The sequence below is a fragment of the Acomys minous genome (assembly GCF_964271855.1).
Source record: "Acomys minous genome assembly, chromosome: 4".
Lineage (NCBI taxonomy): Eukaryota > Metazoa > Chordata > Mammalia > Rodentia > Muridae > Acomys > Acomys minous.
In genome coordinates, this window is record NC_140486.1 from 69,408,050 (window position 1) to 69,431,446 (window position 23,397).

General features: G+C 43.0%; 1 protein-coding gene across 3 annotated transcripts in view; it reads left to right on the plus strand.

The window, feature by feature from the left end:
* The first annotated feature begins 8,263 nt into the window (after nt 1–8,263).
* Nucleotides 8,264–23,397, plus strand: part of ZNF521 (zinc finger protein 521) — a 289,791-nt gene continuing 274,657 nt past the window's right edge. For 2 of the 3 annotated variants that reach the window (XM_084779753.1, XM_084779754.1), the window contains exons 1-2: nt 8,411–8,549; nt 9,664–9,704. In XM_084779753.1, coding sequence (XP_084635879.1) covers nt 9,665–9,704 — 40 coding nt within the window. In that variant the 5' untranslated portion in view covers nt 8,411–8,549; nt 9,664. Of the gene's footprint in view, nt 8,550–9,663; nt 9,705–23,397 lie in introns of all 3 variants that reach the window. The other variant, XM_084779755.1, reaches the window with a different exon arrangement.

Genomic DNA, 23,397 nt, shown 5'->3' on the forward strand with positions numbered 1-23,397 from the left:
GAGGAGGAGGGAAAATGAGGAGAGAGCTTCACAAAGAGCCAGAAAGATAAATTTTCACGACATAAGCCCACCTAGCATCCCAACATTCTATCCTATATACTATTAATTAGAAAACAGTTCGCATCCAGGATCTGGGATGGCATGATACCATGGATGCCAGAGAGCAGGGATCACTGAGTACCACGTGAGAACCACAATGGGTTCCTATTTCTGTGGATACTCTGGTTCCATGGAGCGTGAAGGGAGAGGCAAGATGGGAGAAAACAGGCAAACAAGAGGGTCTGGGAAAGCAAGGGGACCGCGGTGATACTTCAAGAAAGGAAGCCAGTCTTGACCGGAACTCATGTTTGCAGTGGGTTACTGAGTGTATATCTTAAGAACAGAGGACAGTCTTAGTGATGGAAACTCCTTAGGCCAGGAGGTTCCGTGCCATTTTAGCCTCTACCAGAACCTTATACTGTCAGATAGGCAGCATACATTAAAAGGCAGCACAACATTCAGACTAGTCAAAAGCAGGGGAGAGATTAAAGGCATTTAACACACTCACTAGAGGGGCTCTGCCCTTCGTACAGAAAACCCACGAGGGAGTGCTCAGAACTGTGCCCAGGCCTAAGCCAGAAAACATGGGGCTTGGCATGCAAATGTGTGATACGGAGATTTAAGAAATGTGATTAGGACACTGGTCAGCATGGAAATGGACAGTCTGTAAGGTTGAGGTCATCAGTATCCCCCCACTGGTACCCTGACTCCATTTATAAGAGTCTCCCAGTGAGTGGGATGTTCAGTCATGTATCTGGTCCATTAGAGGAAAGGAATCATCACAGAGACTTTGGGTCATAGTCAGTTGTATCACAGGCTGAGACTTGTAGTTAAGACGGCTATTTGGAGGGGATAAAGGCAGAGTTCATAGGGGAGAAATCAAAGAAGTGTGATGATCAGAAAGAAGAAAAACAAGAGAGCCAGGAAAGGAAGTCTTTAAATTCCTAAGAGGATGTTTGGGAGGAAGAATCCGGAAAGATAAAAATTAAGAAAGACTAGCAGAAGGCGAGGAGAAAATAAAACCTTGGGAAATACAGGATGTCCCTATGGAATGGATTCTACATCATCAGACATTTTTAATTCCAGATTTTTATACTTAAGTCATAACTGAAAACCTCTGTTGAGACTTTTTTTTTATTGCCTTATAGAAAAGCCAGGGCAGTGTGATTAAAAGGCAAGGCATCTACCTCATAGGGAAGGGGCACTGGGAATGGTGAACCCAAGGCGTTCCTTCAGAGTGACATTTTTATGTCACAATTTTAATAAAAAATAAAGAAAAGGAGGAAGAATGGGGGAATGTTTACATTTCATCTTCTTCACTTGAGATGAAAGGGAGAGGTCAGCTACTCTCAAGAAGAACAGAACAAGGCGGGATATGAAAACAGCAAGCCAGTAATAATAAGATGCTCATAGAAGGGAATTTGAATACTCCAAACGGACAACCCTAGGCACATACGAGGAAGAAACAGTTCACAGCAGCACTGTTGAAAAAGCAATGGGTATACCCTATTTTACATGGGTGGCATGCAATTTCTAGGCTTTTCCTCAACTTGATAGTATGAGTTAAAAAAAAAAACCCAACAAATATGGAGTTGGAATCCTATTGGTGAAAAAAAATGCAGAATTTTTAATTAAAGATTTTATTTTATTTGTATGTATGCTTATATCCATATGTGCACATATATGGAAGTCAGAGGACAACCTGCTAGTTCTCTCTTTCCACCTTGTGGTTCTAGGAGTAAATCTAAGTCATAAAGCTTTCCAGTTAGTGTCTTTACCTACTGAGCCACTTGCTGGACCTCTGTCTACTTGTATTTTAAGAAGAGACAACTGAAGGATGGCATATATTAGACCTAAAACTTGGATGTGTGCTTTCTGCATAGAAATGTTCCTTTAAGAGAATATTGACTCCATTTACCATGGACTGAATCTGTGAATGTCCCTGGGTTGAATGCCAAATGTCATTAGTGGTATAAAGACATTGATTCTTTATAACATTAACAGGGTAAGAGGGAAGGCTGTCTTTCACTTTATCAGTCTCCCGTTTCGTATCTGCTGCCTTTGTTATCTGTCTTGACAGGCTGTCAGACTTCTCTGGAAATCACCAGGTAGGAACTTAGGACCATGAACCTGGGTTAAAAGGATCTCAGACGGGTTTTATGTATTAAAATTTAAAAACACACAACAGAAAAACCTATATACAAAGGTTCACTTACTTTTGAATTGGAGCACTGTATATTTAGGAGAATGGAGTTATCAGAATTGACAGTAGCAATGTGGTTATTGAGGGGCAGATGAGAATGGATGGTCTGTGGTGGAAGCAAGGGGGATATAACAGCTCTGTCAGGATCCTTTATTAATTGGCATCTCTGCATGTCTTGATTATAGTAATAATGAACATTCATACATATTCATTCAAATTTACCAAAAAATACAGAGAGTGCCTCCAGAATCATCAAAGATGGGCTAGGCGCTGTTTAGGAAAGTGTCACAGATGGGTGGCTTAGTTTGCAAACTGCGAGTCCTTACAAAAGACAGCACCCATTTCTGGGCCTTAGGGAGGGTGAGCGGACGATCCCACGAACTCTTCACAATATCCAAACATGGATGCATATAGCACTGGCCCCACATCCTATGGCTGAGGGTGCTGGCAAGCCTGGTGGCCTGAATTCTGTCCCCATAACATGTCACATGCTGTGGTTTCTGTAATCCCAGGCCTCCCATGGGGCGGGAGGGAGACAGGAGAATTCACCCAGAAGCTGTGCATGAGCATTTGTGGAGTACACAGCTTGGCAGACACAGAAGAGCCTGCCTCAAGACAGCAGGAGAGAACCGATTCCCAAAAGCTGTCCTTTGACCTCCACACATGTGCTGAGGCATATGCTCACATGTTACGCACACATGAACATTCATAGTAATAAATAAATAAAATTTCAGATCTTGTGATTGTTAGCGTGCCTCTAATGTTCTTGTTTACTTTCTTTCTTTCTCAAGCTTTGTCTGTGACATAAAAAAGTCTCTCTTTTCCCTGCCTCATAGATACATACATACACTGTATATATATATATATATATATATATATATATATAGTGTGTGTGTGTGTGTGTGCATGCATATGAGGAAAACTAAAGAAAAAACCCTCAACAATAATTTGAATTTGCCAAATGATACTGCAGCATTTTGAGTTTTTTGAAAATAAGATGCAAGGACAAAATATCCATCCATATCCTTTTCATTCTGTCACAGTAAAAACATGGCAGAACAAGTTTAAAAATTAATGTCTAACATAGCTGGCCTCACACATGGTCCTATTTCTCCTTCGCTGTGAATAGCTTCAATTTCTGAATTTAAGTTTACTTTCATTAATAAATGCAGTTATTATTTATGTTATAGGGTTTCTTTTCATAATCTCCTGATCCCAAGGGCCAATATTCTTGTTAAAGTGACCTGTTGCATTAACCAGATATTCTGTCATTTTAGGAATATGGCTAAATTACATTGATCACAGAAACCCCTTTCTGCTCATGTCATAAGTGCTTGCATATAAAAATTTGGAGATAGAGAATAAATTACATATTCTGTGAAATAGATGAAATTAATTGAATCACTATTAAATTTTCATAAATAGTTGCCCAAACGTGCCATTACCTAGATCCAAAGAACTAATGCAAATTTCGTTCACAATATATTTTAGTGCAAAAAAAAAAAAGTCACTTCACTATTTCTCTGTGTTGTGTTTCTGATTACAGCACGTGTCAGTAGATAATGCTCCACAACTAGCACCAGTTACACTTAAATAAAGGATTCACTTCCTGCCAAATGTCTTGTTCCTTCACAGACTCTTTAAGGTGAGTGCTGATCTTCTTATTAGTTGCTCACCTATCCTCACGATTCATTCTTTAGGAGTCTCAGATGGATGCCATCTGGTTTGTCTAATATGCTGTAATCTTCTCACTTGAGCTGATGTCCCACCTTTCAAGTAGACTTTTAAAAGCAGCCTGGTTATCTCAATGATCCTGCCAGTAAGAGGCCCCTGTCCCTGCCTTGACAGCCTCAAGGAAAAAAAAAAAAGAATTTCCTTTTCTGGTAGTTAGGTCAACATAAATTAACAAAGACCTGAAGGCAAAGGAATCAAAGACGACACTGACAAAGCTCTAGCCTTAATTGTTTCTGTCCCCGTCCATGAAAACACCATAGAGTTCATAGTGTGTAACATGATAAATCAGTGTATACTATGCATTTTTACACATCACCTTTCTTTGACATAGTCCACCAAGAAACAGGGAAGCACTTAGGCACCCTCATCAGACACTTGTGAAAGGCATGAAGACCCAGATTTTATGACAGAAAAACACTGTCAAGCAAATAGTGCCCGGTAGGGAAAATTTTAAGTTGAACAAATCATTCATAGTGGTAAAAATTCATTTATTGTATTTATTCATGTATTGCATTTGGTACCTACCTTTCACGGAGAGCGCTGAAGTGTTCTGCAGTCAATCATTACCTTCCAGATCAGGAAGAGAGGCAGGGAGCCGCTAAGAGTGTGGAGAACACATATCAAGTGGCTTATGGGGGATCACATGTGCAAGTAACACAGTCTTTAGGAAGGAGGGGGAACCGGGCTCCAGTTTTTGCATGCTAAGAACACCACCTTTCTGCACACATCACTGACATTTTTCACACAGTAATTTTAAAGTCTGTTTTGCTGTTCTAGTGATAATCAATTGATATGCCTCTGCTTATGATTCCAATATATATGCACATATCACATATATGCACATATCACATACTCATATACATATGCAGCACATATTTGATTAAAAATTGATGGGATGCTTTGTCTCTCTCTCTCTGAGTGTGTGATATGACTTTTAAAGATCGTTGCTAAATGTTCCTCAGGAAAAGGAGTGTTAAGTAAATACGAGCACATTACTCATGCAACTACCATACTAGACCTGAACAAATTAACACTGTTAAAACATACGCTGGGTCAGTTATTAAAGTAATCTGAGAATGTTACATAACACTGTGGTATAGTTAGAGATGTTTCTATAGAATTTTAAGTACTGATGTCTTTGCTCATAGCCTAGAGGCCAAATTACAAGGTGGACACTCTTCCCTAAAACTTATTAGAGAGATCCGTGCTTGTAACTTTTTAATTTTAAATTGAAGATTTATTTGAACTGACACTTTATGGGTTTTTCTATAATTAATTCCTTTGAGGTCAGATTTCATGGACACAGAATTCCTTTTAAATTAACTTGTCTGTTAGCAATATCTTTACTGTTGGAATTCCTGGTCAAGGAGAAAACTTAGTCCTGTTCAAGTAGGATTCCCAGTTCCAGGCACTGTTTGTTTCATCCGTTTGAAAATTTCCAAAGAGTCTAAAAATATCTTAAAAGTAGATGCTATGGATATAAAGCAAGACATTAAACCAATTACAGCTAAACCAGAATGGGATTTTTCATTACGCAGATGGCTTATGTACTTGATAAAAACCCCTGTGCAGAGCCTTCCTCATTTGAAACATTATGCTATCTCTGAAGAGTGTACCTTAAACTTACATATGTATTTTTTAAGCTTATTCATGAGATGGGACACAGGTCACTTGATGGATAGCACACATAGGTGGATGGCTGTCTTCAAATGTTGAATGAATGATGTTTTGATTGTGGCTGAATTTCAACTTGGAAGAATGAAAATGCAACCTTAAAGTCGCAAGGTAAATAATTGAATATATAATATTTAAGCATCCTCAAAATACATTTTATTGAGGAGACATGTTTACTCCTTAGGCATGTTTAGCCATTTGCAAGTGGTAATTCTGTTTTTGAGAAGGCAAAACAAGAAAGACATTACTCAGGGTTCCTTGCTTAGCAACTGCACTGTCTTCATACAAGCGTTGGGCGCTGGGTTTGATGTCTGTTTATAAAAAGCACAGAGAACCATCGTAAGAACTGATAAAAGCCAAGGGCTCACGCTTTCACAGAATGGTAAGGGATGCTGAAACCAGTGGGAGTTTGGTTAGCCAGACTTGGGAACATTTGTCCTTTCAAAAGGGGAAAGGAGCTGTGATTTGTTGTCTTAGCTTTGAGAACTCTTCATGAGATCTCAGAGAACACTTGTCTGGTCCTTAAGAAAACCCTCTCTGAAATGGGAGGGAGGGAGGAATGGGAGGATACAAGGGATGGGGTAACAAGAATAAATTAATAAAAAAAAACCCTCTCTGTGTGTTTCCTTAAAATTATCTCCCAGTAGCCTGCAATGACACCCACATAGTCACAAAGTGAGTGCTTTTTGCTCAGAGATGATGGCTTTGCATGAGTGGATACATTTGAGAAACTATGTTTAGAGACCTTATGCCCCGCCCCCACGTTACCCCCCTCCTCCCCCACCCTGTGCTCCTGCCATTTGCTATCAAAATGAAACATGTTAAAGAAGTATATTAGAGACAGTTTCCTTACATGCATGGACCAATCTCTGTTAGATTTGGATAAATTTTGTTTTTAGTTTGGTTTTGGAGGCATAGCCCTTACTTCCTTATTAAAATACCAGGCAGCACCATCCTAAACTGGGGTCACAACTTTGGAGGCTCTGCTCATACAAGAAAAGGAGAGAACCACGAAACAAATGCAAATTAAGACAAAGTTGAGTATTCCCAGTAGAACAGAGCATACCAAGCCACCATGAAAACAACTTTAGCAATATGGGATGCAGATCACATCATATTAACAGCTTTTTGCATTCTAGTAAAAACCAGGTTTAAATGCCATCAGTAGTTCAGCTAGTACCCTCCAGAACTTTGAACCACAAATGCCTGACATCATACTATTGGGAGACATATGGCCACTCGGAAAAAAGAGGGGGGGAGCATTGTAAAAACTTGGGGCTTACATATTTTTTCCTTTCTGAATCCAAATGCTTCAACATTTTTTTTTTTTTTTTGCAAAATCCCGAATCCTGAATGTCCCAACATAGATTCTGCAAGTAAAGTTGTATACTTGGTTTTCCAGTCATTCAAAGTTGTTACTTGACTGTAATTGATCTCATTTTAGGAATCACTGTACTACAGGTTCTGGGGCACAATGAAAAAACTGGAAAAATATACTATATCTACATACAGTTCTCACTTTAGGGTCAAAGCAGTTTAAAGGTGACATTGGGGGGGAAATACAACTTCCCCAATAATTTCATACCTTTGGATAGCCTCTGAATAGTTGCATTTTATTTTTTATGGACTGTAGAATTATACGTCTGGGTTAAGAGCGCTAGCATGTATCACACTCAGCTCATTTTGTGTAATTAACTGTGTTGTGAATCTCTTAATTTTAATGACTCGACAAGCGTGTCCAATCAAATAAATAACGACAAGATAAAATAAATAAAACGTCTTCCTGCTCCGTGCGAGGGAAGAGGACACGAATGACACGTTTCTCGTGTCGGGAAGAAGCTGGTGAGAAGCTGGAAATCACAAGTGTCCAGAGCAAAAACAAAATCCCCACCAAACAGCAAGCCATCCAGGGTAGTCTAAAATTCATCTTGTCCTTACTCTTAATTATCTATTTTCTTACCTTTTGCTCTTTAAAAAAAACCAACAACAAAACCCAAGAAAAAGCGTTACTTCTATGCCAATTACAGAGCGTTTTGTAAGGAACTGAACCAAGAGCTGATTTCTTTCAATCACGTTTTGATATTCTTCATCAACCACTTTCTCTAACCAGGAAAAGAAAAAAAAAAGTCTAAGCAACTTGCCTTTCACAAAAGATTCCAAATAAGAGAGAGTTGGCAGGTCTGCTGTTGCTTTACAAAAAGATTCCCCAAGTCTGAATGATTGAAACAGTACTAAAAAAATTAAAAGTCCAACAATGGAAAAAAAAAAAAGTCCTTTCTGTCCCCGCCGAGAAAAATAAACTGTTGCCTCCTTTTGTATCCATTCTACCAGAAGGGGGACCTTTTCCACTTTGAGATGCTCCTCGGCTTTAATTTCTGGAGAGGAAGGAAAAAAAAAAAGCGAGCAGAAGAGCCCCGAGATCCGCGGAGCAGCTTCTAATAACATTAGGCGGCGGCGCGGGTGTGTGCGCGAGCCGCCGGCGCGCGGGCGGGAGGGCAGGCGGGTGCGAGGGGCGGCGGCAGGAGCGGGAGGGGCGCGCGCACCGGCGGGCGGGGGCGCGCGGGGGCGGCGGCGCAGGAGCGGGCGGGGGCGCGCGGCCGGGCTCCGTGGCCGGCGAGGCTCCGGATCCCGCGCGGCGCGGCCTGCGCCTCCAGTCCGGGTCTTGGCGGGACCCCCTCCTCCCTCCCGCTCCCCGCGCTCTCGCCTTTTAATCATGCCCCTCTGTCTGTGTGTGAGTGCAGGCAGGCTGACAATGATTTCCTCAGTGATTACGTACAGAGCGAGTCCCTGCGGGTTAGGGGCCCCCTCTGGAGCCATCCTGATGGCTTTGGGGGCCTTGCTTCCATTTTCCATTATTATGTGGACTACCGGAGCGACAGCGCAGTCCAAGACCTTGCAGGTTTGTGATGAGGAGGGAGCACACAGCACACTCCTTCTCCTCCTCCTGCTCCCGGCTCTCCTCCTCCTCCTCCTGCTCTCGCCGCCGCTGCCGCCGCTGCTGCCGCCGCTGCTGCCGCCGCTGCCGAGGCAGCCCTAGACTGTAGAGCCCGGTGCAGCCCAGGCGCCGCGCCCCCGCCCCGAGAGGGGCGCCCCGAACGCGGCCGGCGCCCCCCGCACAGCCCAGTCCAGCATACCACCTGAGGGCCACTGGCGCAGCTGCCTTCGCCTTTTCTTTTTCTTTTCTTTTCTTTCTTTCTTTTCTTTTCTTTTTTTTAATTTTTGAGAATTACTTTAGTGTGGGTCTCCCCCCCCTCTCCAAAAAAAAAAAAGGAGGGGGAAGGGAGGAAAAAAGTATATATATATATTTTTTACCCCATTTGCTTATTTTCGTTGTCAATTCGCATTTGCTTTGGATGGTGGGAGATTTTCTTTCGGAAATCTTTTCGATTGCCAGGCACGGCTGATTTTTCACCCCCTTGGTCCCCCAAACTACAAAAGAGAAAGACTCGCTTTGTAAACAAATCAGTGTTATTGGAGGTGGGTTTTTTAAAGGGGGGTTCTTGTTGACAAGAAAAAGTGATTAAAAACAAATTACCCTGATGCTTTTCTTTTTATTAGTTTTTTACCCTATTCGCATTAACTATGTGAATTTTTGCTGAGGTGGAAATAGTAACGGATTTTTGCTTTTCGGTATATCTGACGCTTCTTCAAACACTGTCTTGTAATTTTTAAAGAAAAGCTTCTCTGCTTCTTTTCTCTTCTCCATTTTTCTTTTTCTTCCTCATTTTTTCCTTTTCTTTCCCTCTCTTTTTTTCTTTTGGAGGTTGGGGGTGGGGGGCGAAGGCTGGGAAAGTTTGGTGCAAGCTACCGTGCCGAGCGCGGAGCCCGGGCTAGCCGCGAGCCCCGCGCGCGAGCGCGAGCAGGAGCCGGAGCGAGGAGCGGAGCACCGAGCGAGGGCGCGAGGGAGGCCGAGCGGAGGGCGCGAGGCGCCGCGGCGCGAGGGGCGCGCGGCCACGAGGAAGTGTAGTTTCTTACAGGGCTGAATTGAAACAACTTCAGCTGTTTGCTTTTAGGATGTCTCGCCGCAAGCAAGCGAAACCGAGATCCCTCAAAGGTAAGGAGGACCCCCCTCCCTGCCTTTCTCTCCCATCCTTGAGTGCCACTGTGGGTAGAGGAGCGAAGGCTGCGTGGCCGCGAGGCGTGTGCGCGCGTGAGTGTGAGTGTGAGTGCGGGTGCGCGCGCGCTCCCCTCCCCTGCTAGCCCCCAGGTGGAGTGAGGACGATGTGTGTCTGAGTGTGTGTGTGTGTGTGTATGTGTGCGTGTGTGTTGGAGGGTGGGTGGGGGTGAAGCCGGGAGGAGGATCTCCAAATGGGGCAGCGGTAGAAAGTGGGTGAGAAAAGACAACAACAACAAAAACAAAACCAAAAACATTAATTTTTAAAAAGGAGAAGAAAAAAGAAAGAAACGAAATCACCCGAAGAGGGTTGGAGAAAAAAAAAATCTTGTTGGAGATCTCCATCTGGGCTGGAAGAAAAAGTTTCTGGGGTGTGTTTTCTCGAAGAATAAATATGCAGAAACTCATGGAGCAGTTGTATTTTCCTTGCTTTGGAAGAAGAAGAAGGGGGAAAAAATGAACCGGGGCGAGCCGTCCCTGCGCATTAAAAACGTGGCCCAGGGCTTGGGTGCTTACTCAACGGCCACAGAAGCCTCCCAGTCTGCGTCTGGCTCCTTCGCCATCTGCGGGTCTTGTGGCCGAAGTAAACAACTGGGCCGGCTGCGTTCGGGCTGCGGGACCCAGGCTGAAGCCCCGTAGCACCCTTCCTAGATAAGCCCAGAAAGTTGACCGCCCTTATCCCTGCCCCTCCCTCTTGCTCCTTTGGCTTTTGGGGAAGGGGAGCCGCTCCGTGTAGTACCAGTAGCAGGGGAAGTTTGTGGGTGTGTGTTTGGAGGGAATTGGGGTGTGCTAGTTGGCTGCGACGGCGGGATTGTGGGGCAGGGGGCACTGAAGTTATCGATCCGGGTGGCTGTGTAGGAATGTGGCGACCGTAGTCACGTGGCGGCCACCACCACCTCCTCCTCCTCCTTCTCCTCCTCCGCCTCCACCTTCCCCAGCCTCCTCTCGGGAAATCGGGGAGCCTGGAGGTCCGGCGCTCCGAGGCCCAGAGAGGTGGCGCGCGAGGACCCGAAGAGGTGCGGGCAGGCAGGGCAGTGGATCCGGCGAGGCCAAGGAGGCGACAGCTTGAGGCGGCCGAGGCCTTTGCGACCCCGGTGGCGAAGGACAAAGGGCGGCTTGTGCGCTTGCCGGAGCCTGCAGGGTCCCGCCGAGGTCCGCGCCCCGCCCTCTGGTCCCCGGCAGCGCAGCATCCTCTTCCTCCTCTGCTGCGGTGTGGTGGTGGCTCAGGGTGGCCAGAGTTCCTGCCACTGGCTCTTTTGACTCCACAGTCAGCAAAGGGAGATGGTGGGGGACAAAGTCAGGCGCCTGTAGCTCTGGGCCCCCTGGCCGATGATATTTATGAACTCGATTACTGGAGCCCTCACCGCTACACAAAGCCCTTTCTTCTCCTGGGAAGGGACAGCGTTGGGGGTGGGTGGGGAGGGGAAGGGCCTTACACACTGGAATGCTTTCTTCTTCTTCTTCTTCTTCTTCTTCTTCTTCTTCTTCTTCTTCTTCTTCTTCTTCTTCTTCTTCTTCTTCTTCCTCCTCCTCCTCCTCCTCCTCCTCCTCCTCCTCCTCTTCCTCTTCGTCTTTTTTCTTCCTTTTTCCTCAAGTGCACAAGTTTTACTTTAAAAAACGAAGTGAATCACTGACGTGTGTCTTGACACAGTTTGAGGGCTGTTTTGCTTTTCCGTGGGACATATATTGTCTAGAAAAACCTAGATCCAGGACGGAAAAATTACCTAGTCTGGATGGCAGATAAATGATCGCAGGGGCATGCGCCACTGTCAGTGTAAAGGTGGATCACTGTTGCTCCATTTCTTAAAAGTAACAGTGGAGAACGAAATATCAGGGCTGACCTCTTTCTTCCTGCTCACAGAGGAAGGAGACCTTTGCCTTTGCGATATGAATAGGCTAGCAGCACACAAGTGCCAGCCTCTGCTTGAAGGGCTCCAAAAGACTCCAAAACAAAACAAAACAACTCGTGCAGGAATTAGGAAGCATTTTGTTAAAAAAAAAGTTTATTAAAGTTTATGAATTTGGTCTTTTTGCTTACGGCTTCGAAGTGTTCTGGTTCACCTGCCTCCAGAATGAATTCACAGTAAAAGTTTTCTTGATGGTGAATACCTGCGCTCCCCCAGCTTCTAAACAGGATTTCTCTTGCATGGAGGGCTTGATAGGCTATTGAGTAAAGCTGTATTTTCTGGGAAATCTTAGCTAAGTTGAACCTTAAAATAACTGGACAGGGAAACCTGTGCAGTTTTTAGGTTAGTAAGGGAAAAGAAAAAAAGACGTTTCATTCTTTTGTTTTATTGGTGTGTTGCAAAAACAAAAAAAACAAAACAAAAAAAAAACAAATCCAATATCTCCTTCACTAAGACACAGCCTCTGGGCTCTAACTGCCAAGTGCTAGCAAAATATCTACATCAAAAATCAAAGATCATGTGTGTGTGTGTGTGTGTGTGTGTGTGTGTGTGTGTGTGTGTGTGTGTGAAGAACAGCAGTGTTCTCCCCATCAGCTGCATGAAAGCCTCCCAGAAGAGGCGCTGACCTCAGGTGGGCTGGCTAGGCTTTGGGGGGTAAGAAGCTGAAGACAGGAATAAAAATAGCACGGTCCTCGCTGAAGATCAGGCTTGTTTTTCTTTAGGGTGTGCATTTGCTTGGAAAAATGCACATTTGCATGAGATATGTCAAATGAGGGATTGGTGACAGAGTACTGTTTGGGAGACCTAGAATAGCGTTCTGGGTGTTTCTGGTTAAATAACTGCCCCCCCCCCTTCATGCTCCTGCTTCCCCTCTGTCTTCCTGGAAGGACGTCTTTATTTTTCAAAGTGTGTTTTAAGAGTGTTCTGAGTCCATTCTGTTGTTCAGAAGGTCACATTTGGATCACTGAAAACCCAGCAAGGATTTTTTTTTAAAAAGAGAGATCAGCTGGCATTTGCAATAGTAAGCAATGAGCAATGGTTTGTTGTAAGCAGTGCCGGAGAGACAGCACAGTAGTGGATTGCATGTCCTCACATAGGAAGAGTTGACTGGTAATTTTCCCACTAAGAAAGATGGGTTCTGATTTTATCAGAGGAATGACAGTACATCAGAAACATGTAGATTTTGTGATAATGAACCTGAATGGGGTGTTAGAGACCGAAAATACAGCAAGTCCTTCTAAAGTTCTGCATTCAATTTCCAACTTGTCTATTATTTCTTTAACAAGCAGGGCTAAGAGATAGCTCTCATGTAGCTGTCTCTTTCCCCCAGGAGAGTAGTTTCCAGTAGGCAGGTAAAAATGTTCAAACAAAATAACGGTTAGTTTGGATTCCTATTTCTAACCAGATGCTTATAATGTACTTTCCCAAGAAATATCTCTTATCAGATGCATTTGTTTTAAGGAATTCTTATAATTTGGGGACTTTGAGTGGGTAATCATGCCTACTTTAAAATTATGCAATTTTTTTTAAGTAGCAAAAATTGGTGGATGATTAGCCTACCTACTCAGGTAGGTTCCCTATTACTGGCCATAGGAAAGCAAGCCTTGCTGGAGTTCCCTGTGCTATTTAAAGTACATTGAAACTGTGTAACTTCCCAGATACTCATTTGTAGTCACAAAACCCATGTTTGGAACATGGAATCTCCTTTTCCTTCCAGCCGCTCAAGCCCCTTCCAAGACCTTATTCCATGTTAGTATTGCGTATCTTTAGAGTGACCCCTTCTGACTAATAGAAAGGCAAGTCAAGCCAGTATTTAAAGAAATAAATGGCCAATTAAATGAGCGAGCCCCTCCCACTTTGCCTTCTGTATTATTTAGATATTTGTCTCCATCCCGGAGAACAGACAATGGTGAGATTACCTGACTGAAAATAGTTTACTGTCAGCTTATTTTTAGAGCCAGCAAATCAGTTGTATCAAATTGGTCAATTGTGACCCATTTCTATTTTTTTTGCTGGCTCTTTATTCTATTTCTTGTGGCGCTTGTTTGATGGGACTTTCTCAGTCGTTTTACCTGATGACTTTTTTTTTTTAAGTTCACTCCAAAAAGCACAGTTAGAAGGAAAAATGGTCTACTACATAAAGGTGTGAGACCCTCAGTGAGAGCCAAGTTATAAAGCTGGAAAGGAGAGAGGGGAGTATGTAGGCATTTAAATGGCCAAGTTAAACAGGAGACAAAGCCAGGCTATCTGGACCCTCAGGTGTTCTTAAACTCATACCAAGGACCCCCAGAGAGGGATGGTGGGAGCCAGAGAGAAAGAGCGCCCCCACAGTGCCTTGTTTAACTTGGCAGTGCCCGATGCTAGACCTCTGCAATTTGGCATATTCTGAATTTATCACACTTTAGACTTACCTTTTCCCCACTTACCATCTTTTGTGCTTATAAATATATGTTTTTTAAAAGACAATTGATTTCTTTAGAAATATAATGAACTGGCAAAAACTCAGCTCACAATTTAAGGGAGAAATAGAAATGGGAGAAGTTGAATGAAAAGACAGTGGATTTTAAGTTCTAAGCCTTTGGAAAGTCAGAAAAACTTATTTTACTGTTTTCTCTAGTGGAAAAACCGTAAACACTGCAGGTATTAAAAGTCACCTCAGAGAGTTTTCTTGGTCCCCAAATTTAATAGAAGCATTAAACCCCCAGATTTTCATGTGCTTGCCTTTTCAAAGTTTTACATATATATATGTATATACATATATGTATATAGACATACAGTAGAAAGGTAAAATATAACCAATCACAAAAAATGTTTCCAGTATGCTCCATGTTCTTGCTTTCTTAAAAAAAAATCCTGTCTCTAGTGGTGATTCAGTTTAGGGTTAGAAATGATCCTATAGAAAAGAAATGAAGAATGATCCTGGATTTTATATGAAAAAACCAGTTGCCTAAAAGGAAATATAATATTTTGCTTTTAATTATCAAAAAGCAAATGCCTTTTTTTTCCTGAAAACTGATTGTTTTCTGTTTTTTTGTTTCGTTTTGTGTTTTGTTTTGATATGTTAACTGTGACTCTTCCTGATAACTAGATCTTAATCTAAGATATTCTTTAAGAAAATTAAGGCACACATCTGTGACTCTGCCTGGGTACACATCAGATAGTGAAATCAGTGCTCCTTTCCATGATTTGTGAAGGCAAAGTGTGAAGTGTGTGGCATGCAGAAATGTATGCGTCTACATTTTAGATTTGGATAAGAAAATAAAAAGGCAGTGTTGGAAGCAGAGCAGCGCTCAGTCTGCCACTCAGACCCCCTCTGACATTTCTACTTCTGTGTCCCTGCCAGTCAGCGACTCTTCCTTCCCTCCACTACCTCTAAATTATACTGACTAGATGTTGAAGTCATTAAATTGATTATAGTCCAATCAGCAGACAATCTGAAATAAACAAAAACAGCAATTACAGTTGGCAGGGATCCCGAGAGTCAAAGTTCCAGAGCTGAGGGTCCAGCAAGCCTCTTCCAGAGCTGGGCCAGCACCTTTCCAGGCCTGGCGGCACCCCCCCCCCCAAAAAAAGGGAATGAATGCACCAGACTCCCGAGGTTCTAAACAAAAACATCTGTCTGATGAATGAGCGGATTGTTGGCTTTTATTCACCCGGCCCAGAAAGGGTAAAGAAAATTGGATATTGAACATGAAAGCATGCATGTAAAAATGAAATTACAAAGGGAGGCAAGATTACTTAGCTGCTTTTTATGTAGCAAGCTGTTAATAATTTTCCTCTTTTTTGTTGTTGTTGTTGCTGCCAGAATAGTCCCAGTTCCTTAAAATCCATGGTAGCTCTTACTGACAATGGTGATGTCTAACGGTGGTGACAGAAGTTTCCAACTTTTTTTTCTTTAACTTCCTTGGAGCAGGGCACGTGCCATAGGCTCACTTAGTGAAGATGTCTGTAACACTCTTTCCCCTTTCTTTCTAAAGGAAGTTTGCTGCTGCGGAGCGTTGAGTGCTCTGATAGAGGCAGGAGAAACATTGGCCGCCACAAACTGAAACATAGCTTCACTGCCTGTTCCTTTTGATGTAAGGGCGTGCCACAGGGAGGCAGGGGCTTGGGTGGTGGCGGCCAGCAAGGCTACCGAGATCAACATAAGCATTTTTGGAAGGATATGTTCTTTCTATCCCTGTGCTTAAGTAATTCATCTGACTGGTTTCGAGTGGCCATTCATTTTCTTACTTACCACTGAACACATACCGAAGGGCTGTGCCTAAATGGATATAGTGATGATTTTAGTAGTTATTTTTAAGAGAGAAGATAAGAAAGAGACCTGTGACGTTTGCACCATATTTTTACCAGCTTCCTGGCTTGTTAAAAATGCAAATGCTGCCATGAGAGAGTATGTTAAAGAGTGCCTTTGACTCGTGTGAGGTCTCGACACAAAGGCACACGTTCAGAGTCAACCCTCTTGCTGAGCGCTTTCTCAGATGTACTTAATTTTTCCCCATTGATTGCTGGTGTGCTGTCAAAGGTTAAAGTTAGTTCTTTGGGAGTGTGTGCATGGGTATGTGTGACTTTCTACTCTCATTTCAATTAAACGTGAAGTATGTTGCTGTGGTTTTGTGTAAGGATTTGTACTGGTTAGGATTGTGCCTACCTTGCCCCTTGTAACTGTCTATTTTAAAATTCATTCTGCCGCAATGCCATCAGAAAGCCATTAAAACTTAAAGTTAACATTAGTGAATTTAAACAGCTCTGTTAGGGCATTAATCAAACACTGTAAGGAGAGCTTCTACAGGGTTTAAATAATTATGCAACTCTTGGCATAAAAGCCTGACATGAGATAAATCTATGAAAACTAAGCAGAGAGTCATGGCTTAAAAAACAAAACAAAACAAAACAAAAACCCACAACCTTTAATTTCAGGCAGTGGTGTGGGTCTTAGCATGCATCACGTTGCACCTCCAGTAATAACACCAGTTTAGTAATTATTAGAGATGAAAGAAATGGAATAAGATGCGAATTCTTTAAAACTTCAGTAGCTTCAGTCTTTGTAGGGATAATGATTAAGCAGCAGCCATCCAGGCACCTGGGACCCCATCACAGCTACAGGCACCAGGCTGATCTTGGGGGTATCATTATGACGGCAGTGCATGCCACAGCTAACATTTCTCCTCTGGATGTCTGATACGGAAGGTTTATAATTTGGCCCTCCACAACAACAACAACAACAAAAAAGTCGGATTCAAATATGCCTACCTAGCAACTCCCCTTTCTTGGAAGGTCTTTTTTAACGACAAATGTATATATTCACAAATTATTTTTTTCCTCTATCATGCACTTTAGCAAGATAGTAAGTGCTTTGAAAATTTCTGAGAAGGAAAATATGTTGTGATTTTTATTTGTTCATGGCTATACATACAGGCACGGGTTGACTTTAAGTCTAGTTTTCAAATGAAGATGATTTGGTTTAGAACGCATTTACTATTGACATGAGAGCTTAAGGTTTCCGAAACAAAATATACACAAGGCATTGACACTATTATGGTAGCGCAGGCTTTTTAAAAAATTACATTTTGGCATTGCTTATGGTTTTTTAAAGTGTGAAATTAAATGGTTTTAGACCTTCAGTTATCACAGTATACTGGAGGATATACAGACACATAGTGTGCACACTCACCAATACGTGATGATGTTCCATATGCAATACAGTTTCCACAGGTTAATCACTTCTTATGGGAAAAATTAAACTTTCCCCAATTAAACTTCATATCATTTTAAGGAGTGTAAGGGTACTTACTGTTTGGGTTCACATCACTATTATTATACCATTTTTATGATTGGCTTTTTCTAAATTTGTTATTGGCCTATGAAGGCTATATCAATACTGAAATTTATTTACCTGGCAGGGACAAAGTTCTCCTCAATTACTGATAGCCTTATATGTTAATACACAATTCATTGTGCAAACCTATCCTGAGCTGAAGAGTCCATGGATGAACTAGAAATTGATCTATCATAGTGTTCGATGCCCAGGATTAAAAAGAAAAAAAAAGATTACAATGCCCTATACTTTATATATCTTTAGAGACAGTCCCCAGCCTTCCCTACATACTTGTTAATATTCCTGTCCTTTCCTGAAGAGCTTCAGTCAGTCCAGCCAGAGTGCCGGAGTAAGACTAAATATTATTTCAGCTTTACTAATGATTTAGCTTGTTGCAGTTTTAACAGGGTTTTAGCAGCACAATCAGTACTTTACTCCTTCATTTATTTTTATACATTAGAAACGGGAAAGTGCATTAAATATTCAAAAATACCACTCTGCTTAAGTGCTAATAAAGTCCAAAGATGGCTACTGGTGGAAGGCTGCTGCCATCTTGGGATAGTTGACTTTCGTGGGAAGTCTGCACTCCCTGTCTTTGGGGGTGTCTCCAGCTGTCAGTGTATCCAAGGCAACAGTTTGTGGACTTGAGGTAAGGAGCAAGAAGGACTGTAGGCCCAAGGGAAGGTACTTCATTCCCAGAGAGAGCTGAGAGTAAAAGAGAGGCAGTTCATGAGTTTCCTGTTGCGCAGCTAGACAGAGGTTAGTAGGAGAACTTCCCCTAGTGGAGAGCTCTCTGGCTGGCTGTGTATTGGGGCAGCCACTTAACAGTCTGGTCTTTAGGATTTCAGGTTGTAGAGTTTAGAGGGCTATTGTCATCCTTTTACTCGTCAGCCCCGCCTCATAACTTAGGCCTAGTGGTTGGTCCCAGGTTCCATCCTTAGTGCTGAGGGTTCATGTGTCATCCAGAGAACCTTGCCCTCTTGGAGCCTCTAGTCGAGAAAACTAAACTGAGCTTTTGGATGCCTTCCATGGTGCCCATAAGGGAAGGAGAGCCTCGCACAGGCATGTTCATGCTCTGTCTGCCTGTTGCACCCACGGAAGCACTTGATAGTTTGGCATCATGTGTCTGATGAACTTTACTTTTAAAGAATGGCAAGTTTTGTTTTCCTTTACATTCAAAAGGTAAATATGGGCACTTAAGTGGAAGACACTGAGTAGTACATAGACCTTGCCCACTGCCTTTTGGCTTGATTACTGCTGCAGATTCTTTTCTTCCTCCTAAAAGTTCCAGCTAGAAGTTTTGAAAGTTAAGTGTTCAATAGTGAAACTAATTATGTTTTGAACATTTTTTGGAGAATTCATAATGTTAATTCATATATGATTGGGGGACCTTGGATATTGTGTGTGAGGTAGACATTAAAACCTAGTTGTACTTAATGTTAGCAGTCTCTGCTTTCCAGAACTGAGACAAAACCAGCCGTAAGGAATTTGTCTTATTGCATATTCAGCAAAGGGTGTTAGGAAGCTCAGCAAGTGGGTACTGGGAAGTATTCTTATATAAGTTTGTTGATGTTTTTCTCCCAAGAGATGGTAAATGATCTGAGATGATCATTATCAAACCATGGTGTGCGAACATACGATAACTCAGAGGTGATATATTGGGTGTCTTGGTGACCTTCCTAGTCAGAGATGTGAGTGCCAGACTGAAGGGTGTTGGAGGAGTGTAACTGACCAAAGAAAAAGACGAGGAACATGAAAGCCCCTTTGCCTCTTGCAGCACCTCAGGATCATTTACGTTAGGATGGTGTCATTATGCCAAATTTTAATCTTCAAAATAAAGCCATTATAAGACAGTGTCCAGACTTTATAGCTCCTGTTACATGTAACTGCCAATTTGCATATTTAGAATGCAGTGCAGGGCAGAGTACTGGGTGGACTTCCCAGGGAGAGGACTTCTTTATCTGAGGCACAGAGCTTCCACGGAGGCCAACTCACTTCCTTTCTTACCCTCAGGTGTGGATTCAGAGAACCTCTGAATCCTTCTGGCTCTAACATTTTAGAATTCTCGCATTAAGAATTTGTGATTCTTACAAGTTGATCAGTAAACCATGTCAACAAAACAAGCATCCTTCTCAGTAGTGGGCTTGATAGAGGTCCAACTGTGGGGAAAAAAAACAGACTAGCTGGACTCTCCTCCCAGAGGCTGGATGCTCTGAGATTTCACCAAAGCCCTGTTTTGAGACTGAAGACAAGTAAGACCCAGTAAGCCATCTTCAGGGTCTTTACCAAGAATTGTGCTCCCTTTGAGCCCTGGGCACCCCCCCCCAGAACAGTTTGTAGCTTCTAAGGCAGAGAGGGCCCTTGCTTGGCTCAACTGATGTGGATTTCATGAGTTTCCCTAGGAGCAGTGCTGGCAACCGCAGCTGTTGTGGACTTGACATTGTGTGTGCGGCCACTCTGTATTGACCTGGGTATTAGGTGCTGCATTACAGTTGAGTGTATGTGTGTGTGTGTGTGTGTGTGTGTGTGTGTGTGTGTGTGTGTGTGTGTGTGTGTGTTGTGTGTAGGCATGTATGTTCTATGGCAGACATATGGAGACCAGAGGATAACTTGTGTGAGTTGGTTATTTCCTTCTACCATATGGGTCCTAGGAACTGAGCTCAGGTCTTCAGCCTTCGTGGCCTTCCCCTTTAATCCCTTGAATCATCTTGCCATCACCCCTCAGGCACGTTTTGCACCTGAGGTAGTAGCAACATGAGGGCCCACATCAGAAGTGCCTTGCTTTAAGGAGACTTTTGGAATTAGGTTCAACTTAAATGTAGACGTTACCTACAGTCCATGCTTGTTCGCTTGTGCAAGTGCTTCTGTGATACAAACTCAGATCCCAACCCTTTAATAGTGTTGGAGGCATCATCTTGAACCCTCTATAGGCCTAGGTGTGGTTTCTCACTCCGGGTTTGTGTAATCATCTCTTATGGTACTGGGCTTGTCTGGACCTGGCATTTAAAGATACCTTTCTGTGTGGTTCCCTACTAGGGTAGGACATAGACCACCATAGACTGCCAGTGTCCTCATTTGCCCATCAACCTTTGGCGAACAAGCTTTAATGTTCCTCTTCTCTCAGTGCCATGGCAAAAGTGTTGGTGGTGAACACATCAGCAGATGGGTCCATTCATTTGCTTGAGCTATTCCTGTACATTTGTCATGTGACTAGGGGTAAGTAGCAGCTCCGGAAGGGAGAGATGCTATGAAGGATACAGAGAGGTTTATGTCCTTCCTACGACTGGCAGTGAAAACACATTGCGTATGAGATCTGGGCTTTCCCTGTCAGTTAGAGAAGGCTCTGGCTGCAGGCACATCTATCCTGCACCACATGGTAGCTAGCTATACTTAAAGGCTAGCACATTTGTGGGGGACAGTGCCTGACATTTTCCAAAGCTCGGATGTCCTTCACAGGGGTAGTGTTTTCAAGCCCAACTCAAGGCTCTATATGTTTCAGGTTGAAAAATATTGAACATGATCATGCATTCTACAAGATTTGTCACTGGGCCCCAGATAGGCATTAGGTATTTGGGAGGCAGTGGAGAGGGCTGTATCCAGCTGGGTCTGTGCTTCTAGAATAGTCAGTGAAGATGTAAGGCAATAACTTCTGCACCCTGTAGGCTTGATTCTAGGTAGCACTAGTGCCACAGTGACAAATATTTTCAAGTCACACATACAAGGGGAATTCTTTCATTGTTATTAGCACACGACCCACTTGAATGCACAGTCTGGACATCTTCTACTTGAGGACCCAGTTTTCCTATTCTAAGTAAACTATCTGTGACTGCGTCCATTGAGCTAGGTCTGTTTGCTCTTTCCAAGTATCTAGGTTTATTTTAACTCTGATAACACTTCCTAAATAAAGGAAAAACTTGTTTTGGTATTAGAAGGCAACTTAACATCTATCCTCTCTGATTGGTCAAACCTAGTGTAGGAAAATCGCAGTCATACAGTAGGGTGCTGCTGACTGGCTCTGAAGCTTCTCTGCACAGTTTCCAGATCAACGAGCTTAGTGGCTGTCACTGTGGGGACATTGCATGCCACTGGATCAGTGTGTTCTTGGATTCAGAGTGAGTGGAGAGAAACTGGAAGGTTATAAAAACAATGGCTTCTCTAAGCACACTTTATTGCTTTGTCAGTTCCTCCCTTTCTTTCTCTCTGTTTATTTGGTTGTTGTTTTGAGACAGGATCTCCTGGTATAGCTAGACTTCCTTTGAACTCCTTCTGTAGCTGAGGGAGGGTGACCTTGAACTGCTGGTCCTCTTGCCTCCCCTTTGAAAGTGCTAAGATTGTAAGTATGTGTCATCAAGCCTGGCTCCCCCCACCCTTCCACTTTTTGACTCACAGTTCCATTGTTTCTACTTGAGATAATTATTACTCAGAAAGAAAGTAAAACAGAAAGAAAGAAAGAAAGAAAGAAAGAAATTGAGGAAGGAACAAAGAAATTGAAGAAGGAAGAAAGAAAGAAAGAAAGGGAGAAAGAAAGAAAAAGAAAAAAGAAAGAATGAAAGAAAAGTATCTATGAAGATGTATTTATTACTCCAAGATCTTCTACTATATGAATAATTTTCTAAGGTGGGTTGGATGAAATGTGTGGCTGTCATGGACAGGCCAACCAGCTAATAACATGTTGCTCCTTTTAATTGTCTTTGAATATGTGTTTCACAGTGATCTAGAGAGGACAAAGCTCATAGGCAGCTACCTAGATTTTTTTTTAGCATTCTCTCTCTTTCTTCCTGAGTGTGTGTGTGTCTCTCTCTGTTTCTCTGTCTCTCTCTCTCTTTTCCTGAGTGTGTGTCTCTCTCTGTCTCTGTGTCTCTGTCTGTCTCTCTGTCTCTCTCTTTCTCTTTGTGTGTCTGTCCCATGCCCCTAAGCCGTAGCAGGAGCTGCAGATATATGCATTAGGTCTCTTAGTGTTGCTGTAATGAAATATCCCATGCTAGGTAGCTTATAAGGCACAAAGCTCACCAAGAGTCCAGTATAGCGATGGAGCCCTGTTTTGTGCTGCGTTATGGTGTGGTGGGGAAGCAGAAATGTAACTGGCAGAAGCCAAGGCATGGAGTGGGGTTATCACTTTATGACAGGTTTCTTGTGACTAATAATCTACTCTAGGAGACTAACATCACTTGTTTTTCACAATGAAGCCTCTTACAGGTCGCATTATCACAAGATCAGCACATCTGTGGTCAAGTGGCCAGCTCACAAGACTGTGGGGACAAACTGTATTTAAACCAGAGCAGCTTGCTTCTAACCTTAGATGCTCATTTCTTTTATTTGCATTTTTATTATTTTATTATTATTTACATCCTAACTGTAGCCCCCTCTCTTGACTCCTCCCAGTCCCACCCTTGCCCCCTCTTTCCCCCATTCCTCTCCCCTACTCCTCAGAAAAGGAGAGCCTGTGGTACACCTACACAGTGGAATACTATTCCACGATTTAGAACAAGGACATCATGAGATTTACAGGCAAGTGGATGGATTTGGAAAAGATCATCCTGAGTGAGGTAACCCAGGCCCAGAAAGACACTTATAAGCAGATATTAGCCACATAATACAGGACCACCACACTACAACCCACAGACCTAAAGAAACTAGATAACAAGGAGGACCCGAGGGAGGATGCTTAATTCTCATTCTGACGGGCAACTAGAGTAGACTCTGGAAGCTGTTGAAGAGAAGGAACAGGAAGGGAGCCTACCATAGAGGTCCTCTGAAAGACTCCACCCAGCATGGCATCCAAGCAGATGCTGAGACTCACAGTAAAGCTCTGGGAAGAGAGTCTTATGAAAGAATAAGGGGCCGGAGGGGGGGATAGAGGGACCAGAGGGGACAGGAGCTCCACAAGGAGACCAATAGAGCCAACAAGCCT